The 21,297-nt window shown below is 39.0% G+C and overlaps 1 protein-coding gene across 9 annotated transcripts in view; it reads right to left on the reverse strand.

Annotated features, from left to right (window-relative positions):
- Pou2f1 (POU class 2 homeobox 1) overlaps positions 1–21,297 on the reverse strand; it is a 132,279-nt gene that overhangs the window by 16,749 nt on the left and 94,233 nt on the right. For all 9 annotated transcript variants that reach the window (XR_003837230.1, XR_003837229.1, XM_029480105.1 and 6 more), the window contains 8 exons: positions 20,229–20,417; positions 17,894–18,020; positions 15,677–15,771; positions 10,972–11,145; positions 6,427–6,568; positions 5,110–5,255; positions 3,581–3,760; positions 497–602 (listed from right to left, as the gene is read on the reverse strand). Coding sequence is in view for 7 of the 9 variants with exons in the window: in XM_029480105.1 (XP_029335965.1) it covers positions 497–602; positions 3,581–3,760; positions 5,110–5,255; positions 6,427–6,568; positions 10,972–11,145; positions 15,677–15,771; positions 17,894–18,020; positions 20,229–20,417 (1,159 nt within the window). In the remaining 2 variants the exon portion in view is untranslated. The remainder of the gene's footprint in view (positions 1–496; positions 603–3,580; positions 3,761–5,109; positions 5,256–6,426; positions 6,569–10,971; positions 11,146–15,676; positions 15,772–17,893; positions 18,021–20,228; positions 20,418–21,297) is intronic.

Consider the following 21,297-nt stretch of genomic DNA (forward strand, 5'->3'; position numbering starts at 1 on the left):
GAGAGAGAGAGAGAGAGAGAGAGAGAGAGAGAGAGAGAGAGAGAGAGAAAACGAAGTGATGGAGTTGGGGCATATATGTTGCCATGTATGTAGTAAGGTCCATGTGGAGGCCTGAAATTGATATAAGTGTCCTCCTTGCTTATTCCCTGTTATCAAGGCAGGGTCTCTTACTGAATCTGGAACATGCCAATCTGGCTAGCCCAGTTTGTTCTGGGGAACCCCTTTCTCTGCTTCCCTAGCACTGGGGTTATGGATGCGCTACTAAGCCCACTTGGGTATAAATGTGTACTTTGTATATGAACTCTAGTCCTTATGATTATGTTCACGGAGCAACCTCCCTAGAGCCAGTCATACAGTAAACAAACAACAAACAAACAAACAAAACACCCCACAACCAACTCACATCTTAGGTAGTAGTACCTTCATGACCTAGCAGTTTTCCACAGAAACCTGACTGGCATTGTGCTTACTAGCTTGTAAGCTGGTTGCTGCTTACCTGTAAGAGAGAGATTAGTCACGGCAGCACTGGTTAAAGGGAGGACAGGGTTGACTGTGAGGGTAGTTGCCGTACTGCTTGTCACAAGGCTTGGAGTGGTTGCCACCTAGAGGTGAGACAAGAAAAAAAAATGCACATAGCATAATCAGAACTTGAATAGTTCTTAAATTTGAATAATGTTTAGTCAGACAGACTATAAATAAGCGAGAACAATACCTAAACATAAATATCACCTAAACAAGACAACTATCTGATAGCATTAGGGCTTATATTGTTTTTACTTTTGATTTGTGGGAGAATCTACCCACCTACCCATCCATCCATTTATTTATTGGTTTTTTAGAAACAGTGCTGCTCTGGGTAGCCCTGGATATCCTTGAGTTCAGAGATCTGCCTGCCTCTGCCTCCCAAGTGCTGGTGGTATTAAAGTTGTGTGCCACCACCAACTGGCTGACTTACACTCACTCTTATAGCTAGGTGTAGTGGTGCTAGCATTTAATCCTAACACCTGGGAGGCAAAGGCAGACAATCTGAACTTAAGGGCAGCCTGGTCTACAGAGCAAGTTCCAGGAAAGCCAGGGCTACACAGAGAAACTGTTTTGAAAACCAAACCAAACCAAACCAAAAGACAACCTTACGATGTACCTATGGCTGGTCTAGAACTCAAGTTTAACCAGGCTGGCCTCCAATACAAACATCCACCTGCTTCTTCCTCCTGAGACCTGAGATTAAAAGTGTGTACTGTTACTGGGGCCAGGGACCTGTGGCTAAACAGATCATAAGCCCAAGGCGAGAACTTAATATTAGTCTGCTAAATGGACATGTTAAACTAGCTCTAAAGATTTAACATTATAGATTAGTGCATCTCTCGACTTTCATCAGAGAAGCTCCTTTTTGAAGCGGTTAGCATAGGCTCACAACTGTTTATGGTGCAGAGAACAGGGGGCTAAGGAATGCTCAGCCCTAAGAGGGGACTCTCTGTCACACCCATTTTCCTCAGGTTTAGGAATCACTGCAGAAGAGGGGGAGGAACGGTTTTAAGAGCTAGGGAAGGTAGATGAACCATTTTTCTGATTCAGCAGGGCACACACATAGGAACTGACAGTGATTATGACAGCATGCATAACCCACACAAGCTCCAGCCAGTCAGAATCCCGGCATGAAGCGGGGAGGTAGTGTCCAAGCCCTAGCTGTGGAATTATTGGCAACTGGAACCTGCTGGGAGCAGGAGAGTCAGTTTTAAGTTGTGGCCATTGGTAAGTTAGTCACACTTTAGTGGATGGCCACACATGCAGGAATGTGGGCTTGATGGGTAAAGAATAAAAAAAGGACAAGTTGTGTGTGTGTGTGTGTGTGTGTACTTGGAGCTGCAGGAGTTGGAAAAGGGGGAAATACAACTAAAATATACTGATGTTCTCAAAGAACTAATAAAAAAGAGGGTATGTGCCCCAATACTTCCAAGCTCTAGTGAAAGAGATTTTAAAAACAATCTTGCATTTTTTGAACTATTGCAATAAATATTTTACAGTTTTATAAGACCCTGCCCTCTTTCTATGACAGCTAAGCCTGAATAACAAAACAATCACCTACACAGACTGTTATCTGATGACTATGATCTGTTACAACATAAATGTTATGATTAAAACATTCCCACTTAATAACCCATAACCTTCTAGTTTAAAAAAACCTTTGTGAAGGGGCTAGAGAGATGGCTCAGTGATTAAGAGCACTGAATATTCTTAACCAAAGGACCTGGGTTCAATTTCCAGCACCCACATGGCAGCTCACAATTGTCTGTAATTCTAGTATCAGGGGTTCTGACACCCTCACACAGACATACATGCGGCAGGTAGAATACTAATGTACATAAAATAAAATTAATTATTAAAAATAAACAACTTTGTAGAGCCAGGTATGGCACTACATGCCTCTAATTCCAGCACTTGGGAAGCAGAGGCCATGAGGTTTTTGTGAGTTCCAGACTAGTAGGGTGTACATAGTGAGTTTCAGATCAGCCAAGGATACACAGAGAAAACCTTTCTCAAAGAACTAAGTGGAAAGGGAAAGAGGTTGTAGCATGGAATAACATTAAAATAAAATAGAAGCAGAGCAACAAGAACAAAAGGAACATAAGTGCATTATTGGCCTTCTTTTGAAGCCTGTCTGGCAGCATGACAGTGATCTACAATCATTCTAAAAGGAAGAAAAGTTAAGTCCCATGACCACAGCATGTCTCTTCCATTTGGGAATAATGTTCAAATGCAAATGGCAGAAGTGACTAAATAAGGGTCTATATGAAGGCTGACCTACTGTCCAAGAGTGAAGATTTGAGATTGACTATTCATCCTTGAAAATTTACTGTCACTTAATCATGTAAGTTTACTAAAATGGGCTTCAGGACTGAACGGTAATAAAGGAACACATTTTTTTCAGGAGCAAATCTACCGCTATAGCTACAGTGGAACCTTATTAGCCACAGATGAAAATCCAGAAGAACACAAAAGACTTCAGATTGTTTACTTCCAGAAATAAAGGAAAGCAGTAAATTCTTCAGTGACAGATTTATAATTTTGAAAATATTTAAAGTAGACATTTTTATATATTTAACATGTATCACACACACACACACACACACACACACACACACACACACACACACACACACTTCCTTAAAAGTTGTAGTTTGAAACAGGATAATTGCAAAGGTATATATGTTTAAATCCAGTTGATGGACCGGTTGGGAAGGATTAGGAGGTGTGGCCTTGTTGGAGGAGGTGTGTCACTGGGGGTGGGCTTTGAGAATTCAAAAGCTTATTCCATTCCCAGAATTTTTGCCTACCACTTGAAGATCTAAATGTGAGCTCTCTGCTGTTCCTCTGCATCACTATCATGAACCCAGCCTCTGAAACCCTAAGCTGAAATGAAATGTGTTCTTTTCTAAGTTACTGTGATCATTCATGGTACGTTATCACAGCAATACAACAGTAACTAAGACAACTGTTAGGAAGTGAATTTACTTCCAGGACATTTGTAAGACTAAAAATGAGCCCTGGAAGTGTGTATCTCTTCCACATCCACTCTTACCAATGAGGCTGGGCTGGGGAAAATTGCTTTGATAGGTGAGCTGCTGGTCCCACCACTGCTGGGCGGGTTGATTCTTTTCTCCTTCTGGCGGCGGTTACAAAACCAAACACGAATCACCTCCTTTTCCATATTGAGCTGTTCAGCAATCAAGGTGATATCTTCCGAGGTAGGCTTTTGATTCTAAGAGAGGGAAAAAAAGCCCATCTTTTAAAATTTTAAAAATTTCATGTTATATATTCGCCATGCTGGAGATTGAATCCAGGGATAATCGCTCTACATTTGAATTAAATCCTAGCCTTAGAACACTTTGTTTAAGATTTATTTATTATATGTGTGTTTTGCCTGCATGTATGTACACTGACCCCAGAGGCTAGAAGACATAGTGTTCGATCTCCTGGACCTAGAACTACAAATGGTTCTGAGCCACTATGTGGGGTTTTAGGAATCAAACCTCCGTCTATGTAGACCAGGATGACCTCAAATTACAGAGATCTGCCTGCCTCTGCCTCCTCAGTACTGCAATTAAAGGCACATGCCACCATAACCAACTTTATGAAATAACTTTATGAACTTGTATACCCATAGGAAGAAGCCAGCTAGAAAAGGATGGTAGAATCTTTATGACCACATTAAGACTTTAGCAACAACTTCTACAAAAGTGTTTTAATACATACTACACTTATCTAAAATTTTATGAACAGACTAAGTGATCCTTACTGTAAAGGTCTATTTTTTTTTTAAAGACAGGGTCTTAGTGTGTTGCATTGGCTGTCCTGGGACTCTGTATGTAGACCAGGTTGGCCTCAAAATTACTAAGATCCAGCTACCTTTGCTTCCCAGGCACTGGGATTAGCTGTCTCTTGCCTGGCTAAAGTCTAGTAATCTGAAAGTTAACAAAGTAATACAACTTTATGGACTGCTAGGAATCCTGAGTTTTCAGTGCTTTATCCATACTGTCCAACTCGGACCTCACACTATGCTTCTGAGACAGGAATGGAGGGCAGTTTTATAGGTGCAGGAACATCTTGAAATCAAGAGACAAGATGTGCCTTTAATAAGAGGCAAAGACAAGAAAGACTCCTGATTCAATGTTTCCTTAAGTAGAAAGTTCATTTGTTTTAAAGCCAAATATCTGTTGAATGAATTTGAACTCCAGAATAGTATATTCGAGGTCTCTAGTGTTGTGTCCCCAAACTACCATTCTAGGCATAAAGATGCTAAAATTTACCCAGCCAAACCACCAGTGTTTCGTCTGAACAGGCATGGTTTCCTCTGGAGGCCTATGCTTATGAGATGGCTCTGTGTGAGGTATTCTTCTTCTATCTTTTCCAGTTTGCAAGATTAGCTCCCTCCCAAATGCTCACATGATTAGAACCATTGTCTCTCTTGAGTCCTGCAGCACTAAAGTGTAGTATTATCTGGTATCCTACTTTCTCCCTGTTAAAATGCCCACAGGTGGAGGAAGACAAGGCTATGCTTTAATATCTGCAGTCCCTAACAGTGTGGTACACATGAAAAGTAACGCCCACCTCCATGAAACTCTTCTCTAAGGCCACACGGATGTTGGTCTCTATGCTGGTGCGTTTTTTCCTCCTACGATTCAAGCCCTCAGCCCCCAATCCTGGAGAATTCAAAGCACTTGGGCTAGATGCTGTAGAATCAGATGAGAGGTTCTCTACAGAAATGAAGAAAACACAAACAGCTGAGCTTAAGGATTCATATCAGAATACATAAGAACAAGAAAACTGGTAAAATGTTTAGTGCTCAATGGTAACGTGAGATTCTTAATGTTAATCTCCATGGAAGCATTGCTCAGTACTGTTGACTTCCCACTGTCCTTACTGGCAACCTTTATCCCAGGGCAGTTAACTTTTGTCACCACTCATTTTTGGTTTGTTTCTGAGAATACAAAGGTTCTATTCCTCCACTTACACTTCCCTCAGTTCGGTACATTTGCTTTTTTATAAGCTGAGGATAAAAGGGAACAATGTTTCTTAAAATTCATTGGATTATTTAATGTTTAATTTAAAGATGGCTTTTCAGTTTCTAAGCACAAGAGTTGAGAGAGGGTACTTTGGAATTCTTTAAGCTTAGGAAACACTGAATAAGCCTGGGCATGTTTCAATGGCTTTCTTTCTACTGTTTGAAAACTAAGATGGAACAAACCAGTGGTTCTTGCCTGTGACTGCAAAAAAGATAACAGATGGCTAAACTTCCCCCAGTTACTGAATCAATATGCCAGGGGTGAGGGTGTGTCTAAGATCCTCTTTTCCAAAGGCCTAATTTCTATTTCTATCTACAAAGGAAAGTACATGGTTAGGCATCTTTGTGGTTCCTTTTAGCTCCTGAAGTCTGTGATTTTGTGGCTCAAAATTCAAAGTTTTAAAAAGGATGTCTCAAAGTTAAATAATTCAAGACCAGAAGTCTAATTTTGTATGAAATAGGTGGTCATTTTTAACAAAAGCAGAAATATTACCAGGAACAAATCCTATGGCAATCTAGTCAAGGAAGGAATAATCTGTCTGTTCTTCAAGATGTTCTACATACACACAGGCCTTCTAATCCTATCCTCAAAAAAAAAAAAAATCTATGTCCATCCTTAGACCTAGCTCAAAAACAATAAAAAAAATCCAAACTGCAATTATTGCTGATTATTTATACTGTAATTACTGGAATATTAAGATGTAATATCTGATTTACATGACCATAAATTATAAAAATTTTCATAGATTTAGTGGATCCAACACTTTGTAGTATCAGCAATACAGTGTGAACCCAGTTTGCAGACTAATCCCTCCTAGGAAACCCCAGGGACAATGAAGACATTTCCTACTATGTTCACTCACCTGCATCATTTAGCCACTTCTCTAAAAGGGGCTTTAACTTGCACATGTTCTTAAAACTGAGGTTCAAGGCTTCAAAGCGAGAGATGGTGGTTTGGCTGAAGTCATTTCCATATAATTTTCCCATAGCGAGCCCAACATCACCCTGAATAATATAGAACAGGAAAGGGAACGAGGAAAAGAGACTCATGTTATTAATGTTTCTAACTTCTATTTTGAAAGGCTACTTCAGTAAGTGCTACTCTAGACAGAAAACTGGCTGTCGTTCTATTTACTCCATTCTCCCACCAACTTCACCTACAAGTAGAGCCTAGGACCGTAGGGAGAGCTCAGCCGTCATACCAACATTTCTAAGTCTTCAAAGATAGTGCTGATACGCTAAAGCCCTTCCAGTAATACAAGCAACATAGATGTTCAGAGAGCCCAGCAATTTATTTATTATTGCACATTTATTTATTTATTTATTTATTTATTTATTTATTTATTTATTTAATGTGTATGAGAATCCAAGAGGGCCATGGTGCCTAAGTGGAGGTCCGAGGACAACTTGAGGGAGCTGGCTCTCTCCTCCTAACTGTAGGTAGATGCAGGTTCTGGGGATTGAGCCCCAAATCATCAGGCTTAGTGGCAAGTGCCCCTAAATCAAGGACTTCTGAACCAACCAAATTTCACATAAATTACGTTAAAATTTAGAATGCTGCCTCATTCTTTATAGTTTTTCTCTTAAGTATTTCTGGAAGCTGTGAAAAAAAAATCTATTTTCACCCTTAGTTTCGATTTCAAAGTTGATCACAAAACCAGGTATTCTAAAGGACCACATTTGTAGCCATTATAGAGGTAGAAATTCACAGTAGAGAGGTTTGACCCACTTAGTAAAACCTTCATGGACACTGGAAACTTGGTAACCTTACTGAAACAGAACAATGATCCTCTGAATATATTACAAAAGATGCCTTTCTCCACGAGCCTATCACCTTTGAAATGTACACAGTGCTTTTCTTCCAGCTGGATCACTTTTGTTCTAGTTTGAAAAAGATGTATCTTAATAGTTATTTTATAGATAACAGGAGGAACTCCTGGAGTTTAAATGGTTCACTTCAACTAGATTAGTAACAGGACAGAAAAGTATAGCATTTCTCCTTCGAAATTCCACAGAGCTAACTTTGTCTATCCTGAGAGTCAATTCTCAACAAACCTGGCAATGTTATTTTATTATTAATTATTTTTAGATTTTTAATTACTTCATGTATAAGAATGTTTTGCCTAGATGCATGTATAAACAATACATGTGTGTAATGTCCACAGAAGAGGGCATTGCATCCCTTGGAACTAGAGTTATAGATCCCTGTGGGTCAGCATAAAGAACCTGGGAACTGAACCCAGACCCTCTGCAAGAAGAGCAAGTGGTCATTTCTCTAGCTCCAATCTGTTGAGACCAGGATGCATTATGTAGCCCAGACTTGCTTTGAATTTGTCATCTTCCTGTCTCTATTTCCCAAGGGTCTGGACTCTAAGTTTGTGCCTACTATGCCCTGCTTTAGGAACACAATTTTGAGTTGGGATTATCTGAGTTTTTTTAATCCCACAGGTCCATCTTTTTGAGATTACATTGTCTATTATATGTGGGGTCGTGAAAAAGATGTATTTAAAAGTATGTGTAAGCATGGTTTTGCTCATTTTAATTTACTATTATGATGATATAGAGGGTCTTATGTAGCCCAGAATGGTCTCAATTTTGTTATGTAGTTGTTCCTGGTCTTGAACTTGTGAACCCCTGGCTTCTCAAGTGCTAAGAATCTAAGCATGTGCCAAGATGCCAACTATGAACAACTCTCACTAAGAAGTTTAAAATATAACAAATGTGGAACTACAAAATAAAATGAAATATACTAAATATTTAATCCCAAGACAAGAGAGATATACACTATGCCTCTCATTAGTTGCCACTCATGTGAAGACTTACATTTAAATTGCAGAAAAGCAAATGAATGATCTCTTTAACTAGGACTGATGTAGATTATTATGCTTTTATACAAATGTACCTAAAGCTATGGCTAGGCAGGCTCACTAACCTTCCTTTCTATCACCGTCACACACTGCCTCCCACACACCAGGGACTCCACTCAGGTTTTACAAACCACACATAATCATGGCACCATTTTATTCATTTAGACTATAGCTTTCTAGAAATCTGAATCCAAATAAAACATTTTTTGAGCATGTGATATTATGTGGCAATAAATGTTTACTGACATTGGAACTGCACAATTCATTAAAAATGTTTCACAAGTGAATTTAAAAAAAGATAGCTGATTTTTCCATCCCATACCAGCAGTAAGTACTTTGATCCATATAGGCAAGATTTACAAACCATTCCAGATCTCTCTGGCCATTTTGAAGACTATGTAGCAGTCATGCCAAGAACAAAACAAAATAAATCATAAAACAGAATAAGATGCTGGGATGAAGGTGTGATGTGTATGAGGGAGGTGGAAGAGAAGGGTGAAAAGTGGGGACAGGAGAAAAAGGGTGGGGAGGAGGGAGGAAGAGGAGGAAAGAGGAAGTGATTATCCATACTGGTAATATTTTGGATCAAATGCAAAAGAAAGGGAAAGGGAACCAATGTTTGGTTAAAAGGTGGACTTTGAAAGGCTAACACCTTTGACTTAGCATTTATGAAACCATTTACCAGAGAACTCCAGAGCGTAATGTGGTAATAGCCAACCAAAACCTAGCACTGTTAACGTGCTAGCCTTAAACTGTCTTCTTAGTCTATTAACTTATCTGTATCAATCTAGTTTATCTTTATTTTTATGTTTAAGACAAATCGTATTATTTCTTTCAAAATTACTAAAATATTTCTGTACTGTAATTAAAAATTTTATATTAATTTACTTTGTATGTGTATATATGCAGCTGCATCTATGTGTGGATGCACTACATAGGTTCTGGAGGATCAAGCTCAGATTATCAGGCTTGGTGGTAAGCATCAGCCCCTTAATTTGTTTCTTTATATCTGAAACTCCTCAAAAATATAACTGCAATTCATCTATAATTGTATCTATTGTAAATTTCTAATATGGAGTTTCTTTGAGCAAAAATAAATCCTCAGATATAAGGAATAAAATAAATTTAAGCCCCTAATGACATCCAGAATACAGCAGACAGTGATGGGACCTTGACTCTGATCTACAGAAAGTGCAGGAGGTGCACTGTGTACTTTCAACACAACCTAATTTGGAAACTCTGTGAGTACAAGCTTTTCTGGAAAGAAAACATCAGATTGGTTTTTTTTTTTTTTCCTGATTCTATAAATACACAACTCAATCCATACTTCAGTTTTTTCTCTTTCAGCTAATGATCTTTTGCCATTATAAGTTTAATTCCTTTCCTGCTTTCAAAGCATTATTTTTGACAGGCTAATCAGGGAGTACAGCCAGTGGCAGTGCTTAGAAAAAAAACCATGCTGTGCACCCAAATGCTTGCTTAAACCAGCAAGCATATTCATTTCACTTTTCAAGCCCTCTGGTAGCTGACATTAAAAGATTTGATTTTGATTAATTTACTTTAAAAAATCTTCAATAAATTCTTACTTGACTAATCTCAGTAGACTAAGAGAAAGGAGGGGAGCACACTCTCTTGCAAACAAACTTTAAGTCAGTCTTCAACAGACTCTGGGATTCAAATTTTCTCGACTTTCATCTGCAGTAGTTAGCTCTTCCACATGCTCTTTAACAGTCCGATCACCAACACAATCTACTAAAACACAGCTTACTGACAGATTTTCAGAGGCCTGTTTTGTGAAACATATTTGCCAAGTTTTTAACCTAATATTATATCACGAGTAAATGTATGAGCATAATGTAAGTGAATGCACAATATTCCAAAATTTTAAGTGCTAAATGACTAAGAAAATCAACTATAGGAGCTGGAGAGGTGGAGAGCACTGACTACTCTTCCAAAGGTTCTGAGTTCAATTCCCAGCAACCACATGGTGGCTCACAACCATCTGTAAAGGTATCTGATGCTCTCTTCTGGTGTGTCTGGAAACAGCTACAGTAGACTCATAAATAAAATAAATCTTAAAAAAAAAAAAGAAAAAGAAAAAGAAAATCAACTATAGCTAACCCCAAAGTCAATATGACCAAGAAACATTCTGTTCCTTACAAAGTATTTACAAAGCATCCATAGCTGGCCAAGAAAGGATATGTAAGACAAACATCGTGATGGCTACACTTGTTGACAGGCCTGGAAAGAGAGAATCTTAATTGAGTTGTCACCTGTCAGAATGGCTTGTGGGTTTGTCTGCGGGTATGTGAGTATTTCTTAATTGCTGATTGATGGTGGAGGGCCCAGGCTGTTAAGAATATTGGAACAAGCCAAGAAGCAGAGTTCTTCCATGCTTCCACTTCAGTGCCTTCCACCAAGTTCCTTCTTTGACTCCCTCAGCAAGAGGCTAGAACTTGTGAGCCGAATAAAGCCTGTTCGTTCACAAGTTGGTTTTAGTCAGTGTTTTATCACAGTAAAAGAAAGTGAACTTCATCCTACCTGAGTGAATCCAAGTTTGATTCGTCTTTGTTTGAAAGTCTTGGCAAACTGCTCAAGCTCCTCAAGGTCACTGGGCTCCTCCAAGCTGGGAGTGTCAATTCGCTTTGGTGTTGACTGGCTCTGTGGAAGTGTATGAATTGGGGCTGCTGCTATTGTGCGAGTTGGGGTGGTAGGCTGTTGGAGAAGGGACAGAAGAGCAGACACTTTAGTTTATAATGTAATGTGCTGGCGTCTTAAGAAAACAGACTCACATGAGCTCAAGCCAGACAAAGCTCTAGCATGGAGGAGAGAAGGTGGGTGTGAAGTCCACCCCTAGCTGAGGAGTTATGGGCATTTAATGCCAGGAAAGGAAAAATCCCCTTTCTTCTGGTATACTGGCCACATTCCAGGGGAGGCCCCTGGATCAGCCAATACAAGTTGGGCTCCATAAGATTTCTTAAAAAAACAAGCAAGGACGAGAGACAAAGAGCAAGAGACTAGGTGGGTGAGATCACAAGCTGGGTGCACTGGAGACATGACCTGGGGAGGGATCTGGGAGGATGATGAGGAAGATGATAAGAATACACCGTATGATAAATAAATGCATTTAGAAGAAGAATGTCTCAAGAAAACCAGGACAAAGAAATACCCGTTCCCCAACTACCGCCATTTTCTTTTTCTTAAAAGAGAAGTCCTTACTCTGTAGCCCAGATTAGTTCTTAATTCAGTATTCATCCCACTGCCTCAACTTTCACAGAACTTAGGATAAATAGGTGCCACCAACACCAGCAAAAAGTTAAGATAAATTCACAAAGTCTTTTTCTAGCAACTTAATAAACAGTGTCATGCTTCTAATAAACTATGCTGTGCTCCACTACACAATGCTGTTCCTGACACAAGAGTTTGCTTACCGGGGAGCAAGTGGTATATCATTTTGACATAATACTTTTCTTACTACTCAAAGCAAGAGACTTCCTATGCGTCACTTATTGCCTATATCTCCTTGTACCAGATTCAGATCACAATTATACACTAATAATATCTTTGTTGTCATCCTTATCATTTCTTCAAATATTATGGTATATAAACTATTTTCTTATCATAGTAGTACAAATAATTTTTTTCAACCAGTCTTTAAACATTTTTCAGTGTATATAAACTTTAAACTATATTTTTATGAATTTCCCCCCATTTCTATTATATCTTTGTGAAAGAAAGTTTAGTTATTTCTTAGTGATTAAATTCCTTCTGGTAAAAAGGGAAAAGTTCTTCCTGATGATACCTTATTCTCTGCATTTTAACTTTAAATCTATCTAAAGTTTATCTTGAAACCTTTTTTAAACACCCCACCACACTATTCCTTGTACTAAAGACTGAGCCCAGGGCTGTCCTTTCTTGTTTAAAATTTTACTTTATGTATGTCCATAAAATGCATGTCTGTGCACCATGCGTGTGCAGTGCCTGCAGAGTCCAGAAAAGGGTATTGGATCTCCTGGAACTGAAGTTAGAGACAAGTTATATTAGAAAACAAACCCAGGTCCTTTACAAGGCAGTCAGAAGTCTTAACCACTGAGCCATTCCTCCAGCCCCCCTTCTTTTTTTAAAAAGAAAATTCTAAATTTTCTTATTATTCCAACACCAGGCTGCTCTGTAGTGGTACTCACACACACTGAGTAGGCCTTCTTTCTGGATGCTCACTAATACTGAATCCTAATTACTCAGGTGAACCCTTCCTTCTATCAACAGCAGCCCAGGTGACAGACTACGAACCAGGATTTTCTTCTTGTAATTTAGATAGGCCTTCGATTACCTGACCTTTATCTCATTAATAAGGCTTGCACCTAGGGAACTAACTGACCCAGAAAAGTACATAATAGGCGTGACATAATAATTGGGGCAAATTCTTCTGCTATCCTGCTTCAATAAAGACAATAAAGCATGTCTCTATGACATCCTGACATTGAGCAATTTTAACTTCAGCTTTTGGAGGAGCTACACAGGGTACCAACTATATTAGAATCCTGTGTTGCTGAAAACTTACCAAAGTGACCATGGCTGATAGGTGGAGGTCAGTTTCAACTATCAATCTGTTACTTCATCTTCAGCTTCAAGTGGACTCTTTGTCAAATAATAATGGACTAAAAATAGCCTGGGTACCTTTAGACAGCTGGTATCTTACTCTAAAATACCCGTCTGAGCTGGGACAGAGCAAATGGTAGTATAGCATTTAATTAGCAGGAGTAAGGATGAAGTCCTCCATGTGCATAGCACGTAGGCCAGAAAGAGGTCTGTGGTATATATATATCAAAACACCAATTTTATTTATTTTACAGTCAGCATATTACAAAAACTAAACTTAAAACTGCAGTATAGTTTGATGCTTTTGCAACTGTATATAGTTATGAAATTACTAACACAAATAGTGTATCTTTACTAATCCTTCCCGAATTTCTTCTGAACCCTTTGCCACTTCACTTCTTCCTCCTTGTCCTGTCCTCCTCCTCTTCATCATCAATCCTTACTTCCTGACAAGCACTAATAGGATTTCTATGTCTATAGTTCTGTCCTTTCTGGAATGTTATGCAAACTGAAATCATTTGATACTCAGTCTTTTAAGCCCAGCTTCTGTCACTAAGTGTGAGGCTTTTGAAAGTCATTCATGTCACTGCAGGTATCAGAAGGACATGACTTCTTACTGCAGAGTAAGTCTGTCATATGACTATTCAGAAATTTATGTAACTTACTATCTGATAGTTTGCAGTGATAATTAATCTTTTATAAGCATTCATAGACTTATCTTTGTGCTTTCCTTTTAAAGAGCAAAACTACTGAGCTGTACGGTGCAGTTATATTTAATTTCTAAGTCAATGTCAAATTAATTTACAAAGTGTGAGTACCTTTTTGCAACTTTTTGCTACTAGTAATTTCTGAGAAATCTGCTGCTTTATGGTCTTATCAATACTTGTATCAGATGCTGCTTCATATCTGCACCCACTCTAGTCAACGGACACTGGTATTTCCTACTAACTAATGTCCCGAGCATGATTTCACTGGCTTACTGGGTATTAACATATCTCCACTGGCAATCAAGTTTTCTTGCCTCTCATTAGCTTATCTGGTTGTCTCACGGCTGAGCTGTATTGCGCTTTATTCTAGTTACAATTCTCTTACCCTGGCAGGAGAGATAGCTCAGTGACTGAGTGTATTCTGCTAGTGGAGAGCACCCACCAAGCCATTCAAAATGTTCTTCTGGTTTCCCAGAGTACCTGCACAAATATTGCCCTTCCCCACATCAATTAAATCTTAAAACAAAATCATTTATCAATTTAAAAGAAAAAAAAAAAAAAGGACTGTTTTCTTCTTAACTGTGGCTTTTCTTCCTATTAAGATGAGCTTTTAATTTTCCTGAAATTCCTTGTTTTTTTGATAGTTAAGGCTTCTTGTGTCCTGTTTAAGAAGCCCAGTGGCATATGCATTTCTTTCTGGATGCTTAGGTTTATGACTCACTTCAAATTAATCTTTGTGTAAAGGGTGAAATAAGGGTGTTCTGCATCCCCTTTGCTAATGAATAGTCAATTGTTAGTTATCAGTTAGTTAAAAAGATTTTTCCCATTGGCATCCTTTGGTCCCTTTGAAAAATTAGCTGGCTATTTACATTTCTGTCTATTGGATTCTATCTTATCCCATTGGCCAACACTTCTCTATATGACAATACCACATATTCATTATTATAGTTTGGTAATAATTCTTGCCATTAGCTGGTCCTTCTAGTTTTCTACCTATACTATCTTCTTTGGTTACAGGGGCCTAGACGGAGGGCTCAGTGGCAAAGGGCAAGTAAATAGTTACTGAAGCTGTCAATCAAAGCAGACCTTCTGTATTTTCAGCCTAAGAAATGTAGTAATATATTAAGAATTAAGTTTTAATTACTACCCTTTCTTTTCATGTTTGTGCGTATATACATGTGCATGCAGAGAATTCACCTGCCTTGATTACTCTCTTCCCAGAGCCTGCCAATAGGCTAGGAGATCCTGTAATTAAAAGTACAGATGAGCTGACATGTCCACCCAGGTATTTAAACGGGTTCTTAGGATATAAATTCTGGTCCTAATGCTTGCTTGGCAAGAACCACTAAGCCATTCATTTCTTCATCCCCAACTTCTTTCTATTTACAAAGTGTCAAAAGCAAGTGAGGACTCAAGGTCAGCCAGTAAGGATGACCAGATTGAAAACCAGAGCTGCAAACTGATGTGCATAGTCACAATTATCACTCCATAAGAACACAAATATGCAACTTAAAATTCCAGATGCCTAAGAATTGTGCTTTCTGTGGATTATGACTGTTATGTCTTCTAGAGGAAATGACACAACACCACATTTAAGTACTGAGGTGACACAGAAATCCAAGCTCCTGTACTGTTTTAGCAAGGGCAAAGGATCAATGGCAGGTTTTAACTCATTTTCTAGGTCTTCCATTTCAGTGTTCCTATCTATCAGCATCAGAGAGCTATAATTCATCCCCACTTATTACTAACATGGGTTTTTTTTTTAACTTAAAAAGAATTATGAAAAATTTCAGTTTCCATCAATTTGGCAATGCTGTGTTTTGAAGCTAATAAGCCCAACATTGGGTTTTGGGTCAGTTTTTGAACACTGGAGATTGTTATTGCTGGGGTGTTTTTGTATCATTTTTCAATTAGCAAAACAACTGAGTAAGAACACGGACCTGGGACGTGAGGGTGATGCTTGGCTGTGGCTGTAGGAGGTTGGCTTGGCTTTGCTGAGGTAGTTGCGTTAAAAGATTTTGCGCTTGCAGGAGACCTGTGAAAATCAAACATTTCAGGGGGATAAAAAAAGAATATAAACAGTTCCCAACCAATTTCCTAGTAGTTTTGTTTGTCTTCAGAATTGTCTAGTTTCTTTTCCTAAAAATCAGTATTGTTAATTGTGTTAAATACAACATGGCATGAAAATCCATAACATTAAATCAAAGTTTGCGTGTCTTTAGTATAATCTGAATAAACTCTTTGAAAGGCCCTTATTTTCCAAGGAGAGGAAGAATGTGAGGAACTACTTGAAATCAAAGCATCTGGAAATTTCAAGATGAGTTCAACTTCTTAACCCAGAACTCACTGAAATCCTCTCAGACAGTGCTTCTCAGCCTTCCCAAAGCTGTGAACCCAGCCATAAAATGATTTTGTTGCTACCTCATAACTGTAATTTTGCTTCTGTTATGAGCTGTAATGCTGGGCAGTGGTGGCGCACGCCTTTAATCCCAGCACTTGGGAGGCAGAGGCAGGCGGATTTCTGAGTTCGAGGCCAGCCTGGTCTACAAAGTGAGTTCCAGGACAGCCAGGGCTACACAGAGAAACCCTGTCTCAAACACACACACCCCCAAAAACAAGAAAAAAAAAAAAGAGCTGTAATGTAAATATCTGATATACAGGATATCTAATGTGTGAACCCTGTGAAAAGGTCGTTTGATACCCAAAGGGGCCATGACTCACAGGTTGAGAACTGCTGCTTTAATGAATCTGGGAATAAGAGAATCCATTTCTGAAAGAAGCAGGCAATCCTCTAAGTGGGAGATGCTATTTTCAAGTTTTTAGGACATGTCTCTTCATTGATGAAAGCTGAAATGTTAGTAACTCTCCGCACTGGACAATCCTGGTTTAAAAGTTTTCAATAAGTAAAATGGATGTAAAGGCAAACACCTACAGTCCCAGCTGGCCTGAGGCAGGCATGAGGGTTACTCGAGCCCCAAAGTTAGAGGTCAGGCTGGACAACACAGTGAGACTTTGTCTTGAGCCCCTGGAAGCATCTGTAGTATGTACTCAGTTGATGTTTGAACTCTATAGGGTTTTGCTATTGTCTAGTTTGTTTTTTTTCAATGTTATAAAAACAGGGGCAACCAGAATATATTTGCATTGAAGAACTTAATCTATGTACTTAGTTTCAAATGTTGTTGAAACACTGCATATGAGCTTGTGACAAGACAAAACAATTTATTGGTTCTGATCCACAAACCAAAACAGTATTATCTTCAGACTCTATGTATCCCTGCTATTTCAAAGTGCTGGGTTTACTAAAGCTTGCTCATTATCATGAATACATCTTTTTATGACCTACCAACACTTTTAGTTTCCTAAAAACTTAACCACCTAGACACCCAGTCCTTACCATTGACCAAACGTAACTGGCCACCAAGTCCTTTCTTATATTATTTTGTTTATTTTGAGATAGGCTTTCACTATATAAATCAAGCTGGCCTTAAGCTCAGAGATCCTCCTGCCTCTGATTAACTCCCAAATGCTAGGATTAAAGGCCAGTTCTACCATGCCTTGCCCAAGTCTTGTCTATCTGCGGTATCATCTTCTCTCTCCTGCTCTCGTAATCATAGCTCAGCTTCGATCCATCTCAACACGACCTTGCAAAACTCTGCTGACAAGTATTACTAAACCTACTCTTGACTATTCTAACCTCCCCAAGTTTCAGTGTAAACAAGCTTTCTTAATACAAATGGCTAATGACACTTTTTTACTTTAGTGTTTTGTTTTTAAATATCCCACAGAAAACATTGGAAGATATCAGACATTCAAATGCATCTTCACAAAGAACTAGTTAAAATTTTGGGATGGGACTCAGAAAACTACTTTTCTCATTTATCCAGTGATTTGCAAATAAACCGAGCCTTGGAAACAATTAAGTTGCATGATTTCAGGTTAAAGTCCTGGAAATTTCCTTTAGTAAGCTAGCCTTTACTGGTTTTTCAGGTCTTTTATTCTTATATGTAACCTATGTTCCTGATTTAAGGCACTGTTATAGTTCTCATCAATACTGGTAGTTTGAAACCACACTCAATGAAAGCACTGCTCAATGGACACTGTTAGGTCAAAGTGCACAGCCCTGTTGCACCACCGAGGAGCTTTAGAGTGACGCTTACCCTGCTGGCCCTGGGGGGTCTGTGAGATGATAAACTGTGCTGGTTGCAGGTTGGTGGTTGGGTGCACCAACACAAACTGTTGCAAGTTGAGATTTTGCTGCTGAAGCTGTTGCAATTGTTGAAGATCCTAAAGGCTCAGAAGCAAAACACAGATTAGAGAGAGATCCTGAAATGAAAGCTGGATTAGTCGTAAGGTTCCTAGGCAAAGACTTGTGTCATATCAAATAACAATGAGACAATACTCAGCTTTTTTTAAGGCCCAACAGTGTGGCTTCCAAGACTGTCAGTGTGTGAGAAATCCTCAGGCCTCAGGCCAGAGAAGGCTCAGCAGGTAGAAGTGCTTGCTGTGAAAGATTGAAGACCTGAGTGTGATCCTCAGAACCCACGGTGGAAGGAGAGAACTGACTCCTGAGAATTGTTTTGATTCACACACACAAACAGCAATTATCAAAAACAAAACTGAAAAAACTTAGGGCCTCTGCAAGAAGTTATTTTTGAGGTTATGATGTATATTATATAGAATCATGATTATGTTAAGCCCAATTTTCAATGGTTACCTAAAAGACTTTCAGAATAAATGAATACAGAATAAATCTTCTGGGGGAGGTGGTTTTCAATTTTAAAAACTAGTTTTATTGTTACTAGTGTGTGAGGAGGTTTGTGTAAGCCACACATACATGTGGAAATGAGAAGACAAGTCTGAAGTTAACTCTCTACTCCCACCTCCCACCACTGAGAGAGGTAATCTTGGATGGCCACCTGCCCGCCTCTGGAATCAACTAAAATGCAAGCATCTGTGCATGCCTCTGAGAGCTCTTCTTGATCGGCTCATCTGAGCTGGGAAGACCCATGCTAAATCTGGCCTGCGCCTTCTGCTGGTAGCCCACATAAAGGAACAGGGAAGAAGGACCCTTTTGCTTCTTGTCTCTGTGCTCTTTCCCTCTGGTTATATTCATCTATCCTGTTGCTGAGGAATTCCTCTGCTGGTAATAGAAGAGTTCAAGATGGAATAAAGACTAGCTAAGACATCCAGCTGCATGAACTGAGAGACCACCATCATTGGACTAGCCGGACCACAGCCTGTAAACTATTCTAATAAATGCTAATAAATTAATATGCACTCATTCTATAAGTTCTGTTCATTTAGCTCTGATCTAAACAGAGACTAAATGTTCCTTAAAAATTAAGTGAGAAAAAGGGATTTGTATATTTGACCCATTTTTTAAATTTTGTTTTTGTTTGTTTATTTTTTCAAGACAGGGTTTGTCTGTGTAGCCCTGGCTGTCCTCAAACTCAGAAATCCGCCTGCCTCTGCTTCCCAAGTGCTGGGATTAAAGGTGTGCGCCACCACACCTGGCTTCCATTTTTTTTCTAAAGTAAAAATTGAGTGATATAACAAAATTTCCATCAATAAAATAAAAGATTTGATTCCTGAAATTTGACACCAGCTTATCCAATTCAATTTAGGAATCAATGTTATTTTAAAAATTCACATAAAAGTCAGATATAACAAAACAATACAGCTTTATATTGGCTCTAGTATTTTACATTTTTCAATGCCTTCATATAAATGATTCTATTTATATTAATTTCAGATAAAGCCTCAAAGTTTAGGCACTAACATAATTTATTTGATGAAGAAAATGGCCCAAATCAAAACACTATCTTGATACAGACGTCCACACAGTAATAAAAATCAGTCTGACTCTATTTCAAGTATCTAGTCAAACTGTTACAACTTAAGCACTTCCCCCTCCTCTGGGGACAGAAGGAGAACGTTACTTTTAACACTTCTTATGTTACATCTAACTTCTCATGCTCCCTTTCCTTCCCTTGAGAGAAAGGAGTTCACATATTTTTTTCTTTTGTTATTATTCTTTATGACTCTAAGTAATTTTTAAATTCCCTTTGGATATTTTATTTGAAAATGTAAAAACTGAAACCCTGTAACATTTTAATGCAGTTCTCCATGGCCCTAGTCACTGCACAGCAGAAAGATGACTTGCTGTCTTTTTTACAGGTGGCAACACTTACTATAGAGCACATGGAAGAATTCTTGCCTGCTATAATTAGCGAATTAAGATGAATACTGAAACCCCTTGCCTCAGAAATATGTCAGCTACTTACTCAAGAATTTCATTTAACATAAACATTCACTTATTCAAATAACCAGCTAGTTTATAAAAAGGGAAGAAGCGATAATGCCTCCTTGAACCAGAGTTCCTTGGGTGTTTACAGACCCACAGCATCAACCAGAAGGCTAACAATATGGAAGAGAATTTCCCGTTTTATTGGCTGTTTGCTGTCCCAGTAACCTTGCTCTTCCCTTCCTCACCTGTGCAATCTGTATAGGTTGAGACAGGGGGATCTGCGTCATGGGTGTGGCGGCGGAGGCTGAGATGGTGGCCCCAGCAGCACTGTGCTGTTGGCTGGCGGAGTGTTGCTGCACTGCAGCAGCCAGGAGCTGGGCCTGGGCCTGTGCCTGCTGTAGCAGTAACTGTTGCTGGGCTGGGGTCAATGTGAGCTAGAGTAAGAACAAAGAAGGGAAAGATTGAGTGCCTTTAAATAGGTAACTCAAGTGGGATTAGGTCCCCACTACTGGTCAATATGCAGCTAACCTGTCCACCAATGAACAAACTACCTGTTCTATCACAGCATTTAACTTAAAGTAGTCTGCACTTCAGACTTGAACAATCATTTAGACAAGGAATTAAAACCTGCACATAAGAAAACAAAGGACTGATGCTGACAGGATATGCAAAGACATTTATATCCAACAGCAAGTGATGAATGAGGAACAAAAGGATACTGGCTAGGTGCAGGAAGAGAACTGATAAGGCCCAGCTGCTTGAATCCCCATCATATTTCACTATTTCCATCACATCTTCACATATAACTAAAAATCAGGAGCCACACTTGTTTCCTTTACAAATCTTCCTCCAGGGCCCTCCCTTACCCACTCTCCTGCCCTTGAAAAGCATCGGTTTGCAAGTTTACATTTTTTTCCAACTTATTATCTCTAGGAAACAGGTGGTAAGAGCCACCCTCTTAAATGCAAATGAATCTAAACAGCCAGGATTAACAGTCTTCAAGGTACAAGAACCTGGAATTCCAAGTGCCCATCCCTCTATCCATCCCTCTATCTATCTATCCCTCTATCTATCCATCCATCTATCTATCCCTCTATCCATCCATCCATCTATCTATCCATCCATCTATCCCTCTATCCATCCCTCTACCCATCCCTCTATCTATCCATCCATCTATCCCTCTATCTATCCATCTATCTATCCATCTATCTATCCATCTATCTATCCATCTATCTATCCCTCTATCCATCCATCTATCTATCCCTCTATCCATCCATCTATCCATCCATCTATCTATCCCTCTATCCATCCATC

This window comes from Mus caroli, chromosome 1 (assembly GCF_900094665.2).
Source record: "Mus caroli chromosome 1, CAROLI_EIJ_v1.1, whole genome shotgun sequence".
Lineage (NCBI taxonomy): Eukaryota > Metazoa > Chordata > Mammalia > Rodentia > Muridae > Mus > Mus caroli.